Source organism: Bombina bombina, chromosome 12 (assembly GCF_027579735.1).
Source record: "Bombina bombina isolate aBomBom1 chromosome 12, aBomBom1.pri, whole genome shotgun sequence".
Lineage (NCBI taxonomy): Eukaryota > Metazoa > Chordata > Amphibia > Anura > Bombinatoridae > Bombina > Bombina bombina.
In genome coordinates this window covers 129319156-129330531 of record NC_069510.1, presented here as the reverse complement: position 1 = coordinate 129330531, position 11376 = coordinate 129319156, and the positions used below count along the sequence as shown (strand labels likewise).

Below are 11376 nucleotides of genomic sequence, written 5' to 3'. Positions count from 1 at the left end.
GTTTCTTGTTTAGATGAGAGGCCATGAGATATATCTCTGGAAGACCCCACATCTGAACAATCTGAGAAAATACATCTGGATGGAGAGACCACTCCCCTGTATCTAAAGTCTGACGGCTGAGATAATCCGCCTCCCAATTGTCTACACCTGGGATATGCACCGCAGAGATTAGACAGGAGTTGGATTCTGCCCAAGCAAGTATCCAATATACTTCTATCATTGCTTGGGGATTGCGAGTCCCACCCTGATGATTGACATATGCCACAGTTGTGATATTGTCTGTCTGAAAGCAAATGAACGGTTCTCTCTTCAAAAGAGGCCAAAACCGAAGAGCTCTGAGAATTGCACGAATACTAAAATATTTATTGGTAATCTCGCCTCTTGAGATTTCCAAACCCCTTGTGCTGTCAGAAATCCCGAAACAGCTCCCCAACCTGAAAGACTTGCGTCTGTAGTGATCCAGGTTGGCCGAACAAAGGAAGCCCCTTGAACTAAACGCTGGTGATTTAACCACCACGTCAGAGAGTGTCGAACATTGGGATTTAAGGATATTAACTGTGATATCTTTGTATAATCCCTGCACCATTGATTCAGCATACAAAGCTGGAGAGGTCTCATGTGAAAATGAGCAAAAGGAATTGCGTCCGATGCTGCAGTCATGAGGCCTAAAACTTCCATGCACATAGCCACTGAAGGGAATGACCGAGACTGAAGGTGCCGACAGGCTGCAACCAATTTCAAACGTCTCTTGTCTGTTAGAGACAGAGTCATGGACACTGAATCTATCTGGAAACCTAAAAAGGTGAGCATTGTCTGAGGAATCAAGAAACTTTTTGGTAAATTGATCCTCCAGCCATGTTGTTGAAGAAACTACACTAGTTGATTTGGGTGAGATTCTGCAGAATGTAAACACTGAGCTAGTACCAAGATATCATCCAAAAAAGGAAACACTGCAATACCCTGCTCTCTGATTACACAGAGTAGGGCACCTAGAACCTTTGAAAATATTCTTGGAGCTGTTGTAAGGCCAAATGGAAGAGCAACAAATTGGTAATGCTTGTCTAGAAAAGAGAATCTCAGGAACTGATAATGTTCTGGATGAATCGGAATATGAAGGTATGCATCCTGCAAGTCTATTTTAGACATATAATGGCCTTGCTGAACAAAAGGCAGAATAGTCCTTATAGTCACCATCTTGAAAGTTGGTACTCTTAAATAGCAATTCAAAATTTTCAGATCCAGAACTGGTCTGAATGAATTTTCCTTCTTTGGGACAATGAATAGATTTGAATAAAACCCCAGACCCTGTTCCTGAAAAGGAACCGGCATGATTACCCCTTAAGACTCCAGGTCTGAAACACACTTCAGGAAAGCCTGAGCTTTTACTGGATTTGCTGGGATAAGTGAGAAAAAAAAAAAAAAATCTTCTCACAGGAGGTCTTACTCTGAATCCTATTCGATACCCCTGAGAGACAATGCTCTGAATCCATTGATTTTGGACAGAATTTATCCAAAAATCCTTGAAAACCCTTAATCTGCCCCTACCAGCTGAGCTGGAATGAGGGCCGCACCTTCATGCAGACTTAGGGGCTGACTTTGGTTTTTTCAAAAGGCTTGGATTTATTCCAATTTGAGGAAGGCTTCCAAATGGAAACAGATTCCTTGGGGGAAGGATTTTATTTTTGTTCCTTATTTTGACGAAAGGAACGAAAACGGTTAGAAGCCTTAGATTTACCCTTAGGTATTTTATCCTGAGGCAGAAAAAAACCCTTTCCTCCAGTAACAGTCGAAACAATAGAATCCAACTGAGAACCAAATAAATTACCTTGGAAAGAAAGAGATAATAATCTGGACTTAGGTGTCAAAACAGCATTCCAAGATTTAAGCCACAAAGATCTTCTAACTAAAATAGCTAAAGTCATGGATCTAACATCAATTTTGATAATATCAAAAATGGCATCACAAATAAAATGATTAGCATGTTGCAGTAAACTAACAATGCTAGATATGTCAGAATCCAATTCTTGTTGCGCTAAACTCTCCAACCAAAAAGTTGATGCAGCCGCAACATCAGCCAAAGAAAATGCAGGCCTGAGAAGATGACCTGAATATAAATAGGCTTTTCTTTGATAGGATACAAGTTTCCTATCTAAAGGATCTTTAAAAGAAGTACTGTCTTCCATAGGAATAGTGGTACGTTTAGCAAGAGAAGAAATAGCCCCATCAACTTTGGGGATCTTTTCCCAAAACTCTATAGAAATTGATGGTAAAGGATACAATTTTTTAAACCTTGAAGAAGAAATAAGAGTACCTGGCTTATTCGATTCCTTAGAAATCATATCAGAAATAGCATCAGGAATAGGAAAAACCTCTGGAGTAACCACAGGAGGTTTAAAAACAGCATTTAAACGCTTACTAGTCTTAATGTCAAGAGGACTAGCTTCCTCAATATCCAAAGTAATTAACACTTATTTTAAAAAAGAACGAATATACTCTATTTTAAACAAATAAGTAGATTTGTCTGTGTCAATATCTGAGGAAGGATCTTCTGAATCAGATAGATCCTCATCAGATGAGGATAAATCATTATGTTGCCGGTCATTTGAAATTTCATCAACTTTATGAGAAGTTTTAAAAGACCTTTTATGTTTATTAGAAGGCGGAAATGCAGACAAAGCCTTCTAAATAGAATCAGTAACAAATTCTTTAAAATTCATAGGTATATCATGTACATTAGAAGTTGAAGGAACTACAACTGGCAATGTACTATTACTGATGGATACATTCTCTGCATGTAAAAGTTTATCATGACAACTATTACAAATGACATTCAGAGATATAAATTTCCACAATCTTACAACAAATGCACTTAGCTTGGGTAGAACCAATGTCAGGCAGCAACGTTCCAACAGATACTTCTGAGGCAGGATCAGATTGAGACATCTTGCAAAATGTAAAAGAAAAAACATATAAAGCAAAATTATCAATTTCCTTATATGACAGTTTCAGGAATGGGAAAAAATGCAAACAGCATAGCCCTCTGAAATAGAGAAAGGCAAGAGGCAAACAGCAATGGGGTATAAAACTAATGAAAAATTTGAAAAACTAATGAAAAAATATCCGGAAATGACACACTTGCGTCACTAACGATGCAACCGTGTGTAAGACTTCCGCGTCAACGACGCCGCCGGAAGTGACAAACTTGCGTCAACTGACGTACTTTCCGCGCAAAAAAAATAATCTCGTGCCAAAAATGACGCAATAAAGTCTAGCATTTGGCGCACCCGCGGGCCTAATGCTGCCCGCAATTTGAAAGAGTAAAAAGTAGTCAATTTGAAAAAAAACTAAACCCCAGGTAAGAAAAAAATATTTCTTAAAGGGACAGTAAACACCAGAATTTTTGTTGTTTAAAAAGGTAGATAATCCCTCTATTACCCATTCCCCAGTTTTGCATAACCAACACAGTTATAATAATATACTTTTTACCTCTATGATTACCTTGTATCTAAGCCTCTGCAGACTGCCCCCTTATTTCAGTTCTTTTGACAGACATGCATTTTAAGCCACAGTGCTTGCTCTTAGGAGCTTCACGTGCCAGAGCTCAATGTTATCTATATGAAACACATGAATTAACGCCCTCTAGTGATGAAAAACTGTCAAAATGCTTTCCGATTAGAGGCAGTCTTCAAGGTCTAAGAAATTAGCACATGAACCACCTAGATTTAGCTTTCAACTAAGAATACCAAGAGAACAAAGCAAAATTGGTAATAAAAGTAAATTGGAAAGTTGTTTAAAATTACATGCCCTATTTGAAACATGAAAGATTTTTTTTTTTTTTACTTTACTGTCCCTTTAATATGTTTTATTTCCCAAATATGAAACTGACAGTCTGCACAAGGAAATACATGAACATGACTCATGGCAAATATAAGTACAATACATATATTTAGACCTTTATATAAATGCATAAAGTGCCAGACCATAGCTGGGGTATCTTAAGTAATAAAAGACACACTTACCAAAAGACACCCATCCACATATAGCAGATAGCCAAACCAGTACTGAAACAGTTATCAGAAAAGGTAATGGTATATGAGAGTATATAGTCGATCTGAAAAGGGAGGTAGGAGATGAATCTCTACGACCGATAACAGAGAACCTATAAAATAGACCCCCGTTAGGGAAATCATTGCATTCAATAGGTGATACTCCCTTCACATCCCTCTGACATTCGCTGTACTCTGAGAGGAATCGGGCTTCAAAATGCTGAGAAGCGCATATCAACGTAGAAATCTTAGCACAAACTTACTTCACCACCTCCATAGGAGGCAAAATTTGTAAAACTGAATTGTGGGTGTGGTGAGGGGTGTATTTATAGGCATTTTGAGATTTGGGAAACTTTGCCCCTCCTGGTAGGATTGTACATCCCATACGTCACTAGCTCATGGACTCTTGCCAATTAAATGAAATATATAGTGTGTGCCAGCATACTACATGTAGGTGATGATGAATATAGTGTGTGCCAGCATACTACATGTAGGTGATGATGAATATAGTGTGTGCCAGCATACTACATGTAGGTGATGATGAATATAGTGTGTGCCAGCATACTACATGTAGGTGATGATGAATATAGTGTGTGCCAGCGTACTACATGTAGGTGATGATGAATATAGTGTGTGCCAGTGTACTACATGTAGGTGATGAATATAGTGTGTGCCAGTGTACTACATGTAGGTGATGAATATAGTGTGTGCCAGTGTACTACATATAGGTGATGAATAGTGTGTGCCAGTGTACTACATGTAGGTGATGAATACAGTGTGTGCCAGTATACTACATGTAGGTGATGAATATAGAGTGTGCCAGTATACTACATGTAGGTGATGAATACAGTGTGTGCCAGTATACTACATGTAGGTGATGAATACAGTGTGTGCCAGTATACTACATGTAGGTGATGAATATAGAGTGTGCCAGTATACTACATGTAGGTGATGAATATAGAGTGTGCCAGTATACTACATGTAGGTGATGAATATAGAGTGTGCCAGTATACCACATGTAGGTGATGAATATAGAGTGTGCCAGTATACTACATGTAGGTGATGAATATAGAGTGTGCCAGTATACTACATGTAGGTGATGAATATAGAGTGTGCCAGTATACTACATGTAGGTGATGAATATAGAGTGTGCCAGTGTACTATATGTAGGTGATGAATATAGAGTGTGCCAGTATACTACATGTAGGTGATGAATATAGTGTGTGCCAGTATACTACATGTAGGTGATGAATATAGTGTGTGCCAGTATACTACATGTAGGTGATGAATACAGTGTGTGCCAGTATACTACATGTAGGTGATGAATACAGTGTGTGCCAGTATACTACATGTAGGTGATGAATACAGTGTGTGCCAGTATACTACATGTAGGTGATGAATACAGTGTGTGCCAGTATACTACATGTAGGTGATGAATATAGAGTGTGCCAGTATACTACATGTAGGTGATGAATATAGAGTGTGCCAGTATACTACATGTAGGTGATGAATATAGAGTGTGCCAGTATACTACATGTAGGTGATGAATATAGAGTGTGCCAGTGTACTACATGTAGGTGATGAATATAGAGTGTGCCAGTGTACTATATGTAGGTGATGAATATAGAGTGTGCCAGTATACTACATGTAGGTGATGAATATAGAGTGTGCCAGTGTACTATATGTAGGTGATGAATATAGAGTGTGCCAGTATACTACATGTAGGTGATGAATATAGTGTGTGCCAGTATACTACATGTAGGTGATGAATACAGTGTGTGCCAGTGTACTACATGTAGGTGATGAATATAGTGTGTGCCAGTATACTACATGTAGGTGATGAATATAGTGTGTGCCAGTATACTACATGTAGGTGATGAATATAGTGTGTGCCAGTATACTACATGTAGGTGATGAATATAGTGTGTGCCAGTATACTACATGTAGGTGATGAATACAGTGTGTGCCAGTGTACTACATGTAGGTGATGAATATAGTGTGTGCCAGTATACTACATGTAGGAGATGAATACAGTGTGTGCCAGTATACTACATGTAGGTGATGAATACAGTGTGTGCCAGTGTACTACATGTAGGTGATGAATATAGTGTGTGCCAGTATACTACATGTAGGTGATGAATACAGTGTGTGCCAGTATACTACATGTAGGTGATGAATACAGTGTGTGCCAGTATACTACATGTAGGTGATGAATATAGTGTGTGCCAGTATACTACATGTAGGTGATGAATATAGTGTGTGCCAGTGTACTACATGTAGGTGATGAATATAGAGTGTGCCAGTATACTACATGTAGGTGATGAATATAGAGTGTGCCAGTATACTACATGTAGGTGATGAATATAGAGTGTGCCAGTATACTACATGTAGGTGATGAATATAGAGTGTGCCAGTATACTACATGTAGGTGATGAATACAGTGTGTGCCAGTGTACTACATGTAGGTGATGAATATAGTGTGTGCCAGTATACTACATGTAGGTGATGAATACAGTGTGTGCCAGTGTACTACATGTAGGTGATGAATACAGTGTGTGCCAGTATACTACATGTAGGTGATGAATATAGAGTGTGCCAGTATACTACATGTAGGTGATGAATACAGTGTGTGCCAGTGTACTACATGTAGGTGATGAATATAGTGTGTGCCAGTGTACTACATGTAGGTGATGAATACAGTGTGTGCCAGTGTACTACATGTAGGTGATGAATACAGTGTGTGCCAGTATACTACATGTAGGTGATGAATACAGTGTGTGCCAGTGTACTACATGTAGGTGATTAATACAGTGTGTGCCAGTATACTACATGTAGGTGATTAATACAGTGTGTGCCACTGTACTACATGTAGGTGATGAATACAGTGTGTGCCAGTATACTACATGTAGGTGATGAATACAGTGTGTGCCAGTATACTACATGTAGGTGATTAATACAGTGTGTGCCACTGTACTACATGTAGGTGATGAATACAGTGTGTGCCAGTATACTACATGTAGGTGATGAATACAGTGTGTGCCAGTATACTACATGTAGGTGATGAATACAGTGTGTGCCAGTATACTACATGTAGGTGATGAATATAGAGTGTGCCAGTATACTACATGTAGGTGATGAATACAGTGTGTGCCAGTATACAGTAGGTGCACACGTGTACTTGTGCTGAATAACGCTAGCTGTTGCCCATGCGAGGAGCCCAGGCATTACTGTACAGGTTATAACACAGCAGGGTACTTCTGATGATACAGATCACGTACATTGTATAAATAGCAGTAATCGCTCGGCCTCTGCTGATACCCGGGAAACACACAAACTTGTTCACCTCATAAACCCGGTGTCCGTTGTGATCGTATCTCCGGGTGACACCAAGTGCCGGCTGCCATCTGGTACCACCGTCTCGCTCAGCCGCTTACGAGCCACCGGTAACCGCACTTCCACTGCCATCCTCACGCTGTCACATAACGGGCGCTACCATGTCTAAACAGCAGGATTTCCGCCCGCCGCCATATTAAGTGTGGCATACCAAGCAAACGATAGAGCTGTGCAACGGCCATATTTGAAACTGGCAACATAATGTGGTCTTTGAGCGCCTCCTCTCGGTAAAAGCTGCTATTGACAAATTCACAAACCTCTTTTTTTGTAGCTCCTGTTAAATTATCTAATTAAAACATTAATTCAGGAAAATAAACAACTTACACACCTAAGAAATAGATACACAGTATTCTATATCACATGATTTACAAATATATTGTGAATAAAACACACAGTCTGGCAAGATCCTCAAATAACAGGAAAGCAGGGCCATGCTGAATTTATTGGCAGCTGTTCAACATTAAAAATATGTTAATGTGTGAAAAATGATTCAGTAGAAGTTGTTTAAGATAGAGGTAATTGGAAAACTTTTTTTAAAAAACATTGTTTGCTCTGAATTCCAAAAAAGAAAAAAAAGTCTCATGTTGCTTTAAAGGGATATGAAACCCAAACGTTTTCTTTCATGATTCAGATAGATACCATTTTAAGCAACTTTCCAATCAAACAACGCTGTTTTCAGTTATTATACCTTAAATTCCCATTTATTTCCGTATGCTTAGGTTTTCCTTTAAGAGTAATTAGTGTTTTGAGTATTTTGATTAAAGCTACATGGCCCCTCTCGCCGCCATCGCCCGACGACACAACCTCAACATCGTCTCCTATCTTTTAATTTGCGAGAAAAAACGATGAGATCTGAAATGTTTAGAGAATTACGTTGGGATTTGGGAGACAATTTCATATACGTTCATGGACGCCCATGTTCAGCCCATTGATAAAAAAAACAAAACAATTAAGCTTTTATTTATTTTTGCGTATCCAGTGTTCTTAAACTACGATTTATTTCTGTGTAATTTACATACAAATTTACATTTTTTATAAAATACATTTTTTTGTGAATAATTTCTATATGAATGGTCCAATTATTTGTTTTGTATTATTTTTAAAGGGACACTGAACCCAATTTTTTACTTTTGTGATTCAGATAGAGCATGGAATTTTAAGCAACTTTCTAATTTACTCCTATTATCAAATTTTCTCTATTCTCTTTGCATCTTTATTTGAAATGCAAGAATGTAAGTTTAGATGCCGGCCCATTTTTGGTGAACAACCTAGGTTGTCCTTGCTTATTGGTGGATAAATCCATCCACCAATCAAAAACTGCTGTCCAGAGTCTGAACCAAGAAAAAAGCTTAGATGCCTTCTTTTTCATATAAAGATAGCAAGAGAAAGAAGAAAAATTGATAATAGGAGTAAATTAGAAAGTTGCTTAAAATTGCATGCTCTATCTGAATCACGAAAGAAAAAATTTGGGTTCAGTGTCCCTTTAAATTACGAATTTAATTGTGCAGTTTTGTAATGTATGGATCTCCTTCCCATATGAAAATGCAGTAAAAAGGGACTTTATATAATTCCACCAGGAAAATAGAAAGACTGGCGTCATTCTTATAGAATCTTACCAGCCCAGAGACCTTTTAAGAATTGGGGCAAAGTTCACTCCAGACTACTAGTATCACCTAGATTTGTCTTCTATCTCAACCTGCAAAAACTCATTTCAGGGAGGTGGCTTCACCCGCTACTGCACCGCCAGTATACCTGTGTATGGCCTCCTACTGCCTCCTTATTCTTTTGTTATAAATACCCCTGAAAATGGTACTTATTCCACTTTCTCCAGAGAAAATGAATTCCATCAGGCTTTTCAAGAGATGTATAACTAAACTACACTTGACTTGCAAAACTTTAAAAGTCATGCTATCAAAATTACAGTTATATTATTTTAGAACATTTATTTTGCAATGCAGTATGTCATTGCTAATATATATTATTATTATAATTTATTTGTATAACCTCATAATATTCCATGGCGCCAAGTTCAGTATCAATTTAATTATACCCCAGAGTCTGAAATAACCTTTCTTTACTTAAAGCTGTTAGCAATATCTCCTTTATTTGGATCTAATTTACCCTCCTTCTTAAAGACATCAAAACCTTTCTAAAAATTGTAAAGTAGATCTCACATCTGCTGCAGCAGAGGCTTTCTGATGACATTAAGAACAAACTGACTTGCAGACAAATTTATTTCACTCTGCAATAAACGTGATCCTTGTTTTACAGAATGACACCTGAAACATGACAGCACTATTTTATTGGTCTCTAATCTTCTAATGCTAAGAATAATGGCAAAAAAAGCTGTTCCTTTCCCTTTTCTGCTGTGTTAAAGGTCATCTCCTTAAGACTTGCTTTTCAAAGCTGGAAAACATCAATGCTTAGAGCAGTCAGAAATAGTATATACTGTAGACCATCAAATCCAAGATTTTGCCTACCTATCACTCTGCTTAGTCTGGCACACACTTTACACAGTTGATTCAAAATCTGCAGTATCTTTTATTGATTCTACCATACAATTTAATTCCATTTACTCACAAGTAGACGTGCGCAGCGGAAAAATTTGTTTCGGTTAGTTTCGGACCGATTCTGATTTTTTTCGAATTTCGTTTCGGATCAATTCGAATTTGGATACATTCTAATGTATTTATTTCGGCTTCATTCGGATTCGAATACATTTGGATGTATTCCTTTCGGATTTGATTTGTAAATTCGAAAGTTCGGTATGTGTTATATTGATTCAGATGGTTCCAAGTTACTCAAACGGAATTATTTAACTGTTCTATCTCACTAAATCTCACAAATCTTTATTTTTATACTGAATTGTAATTATAAATTTAATTTTTATACTGAATTGTGATTTGTCCATGGCTATTCGAATGTAACTAATAAATTCAAACTAATTCAGATTTATTTGTTACAAATGCATTCGGATTAGTTTAGTTTTGTTGCTAGGGTAATTCGGAAATTCAAATCGATTAGAATCTCTGAATTTGGCGAATTTGGCAAATTTGGCCGAATTTCGATTCGAAACGAAACGCACATGTCTACTTCACAAGTGTGTCCCCATAAGGATCTCTGCAATAAAAATTCAGCTTTTGATTTTAGTATAATTACGAATTGGTTATTTTGTCAGAGTTCTCTATACCTTAGCAATATGTTATAATATCATCAGTTACCTTTGCAACCTGTCATTCACAGTTTACAGCTCAGTCAACCAATTGCTTCTTTGAGTCCTTGATTTTTTGTATGTTGTATATGAGCACCTGTTTCTAAACTCATTCTGTTTGAGAATTAAAATGACCAATTACATATTTAGAATTCCTAGATATCTTCTGAGCAATGACAGCAGATGAATTCTCTCCACGTTGCCCTTATTATTATATTATTGATCTTCTCCCAGAAGCAATTATCCAGACAGGTTGTATAAACCCTCTGTCTCAACCTGAAACTAAAGCTATGAACAAGCATGCTCTTAACAAATTAAGAGAGATGTGTGGAAGACAGCATCTGATAAAAAAGGAAGAAACTTTGAGTACCTTGCTATACTGATTGGCCTCTGTAATACAGATATGTATTACACTCCTTTGTCAGAGATATATTTAGCTACCTTGTCATTTACATGGATGACATACTAATCTGTTCAAAATGTCCCTAAAAGCACAGAAATAAAGTCTGTACTACAGAGGAAGTAATATTATTGGCATACAACCATACATCATCTCCAAAGAGGGTTTTTAAAATGGATCTATTAGCTGTCACTGTGTCCTCAACCTAACACTTTATAAAACTTTTAACCCTCCTTGAGTCTATTATAGAACTGTTTAACAATGAACTGTTGACTATTAATCTAGCATTTGCTAAATGGTGTCACCTTGATATGGACATTAATCCT

The 11376-nt window shown here is 37.5% G+C and overlaps 1 protein-coding gene across 1 annotated transcript in view; it reads right to left on the bottom strand.

The window, feature by feature from the left end:
• Window positions 1-7576, bottom strand: part of EXOSC2 (exosome component 2) — a 93826-nt gene extending 86250 nt beyond the window's left edge. The window contains exon 1 of the mRNA XM_053695361.1: window positions 7390-7576. Coding sequence (XP_053551336.1) covers window positions 7390-7511 — 122 coding nt within the window. The 5' untranslated portion in view covers window positions 7512-7576. The remainder of the gene's footprint in view (window positions 1-7389) is intronic.
• Between the last annotated feature and the right edge of the window lie 3800 nt (window positions 7577-11376).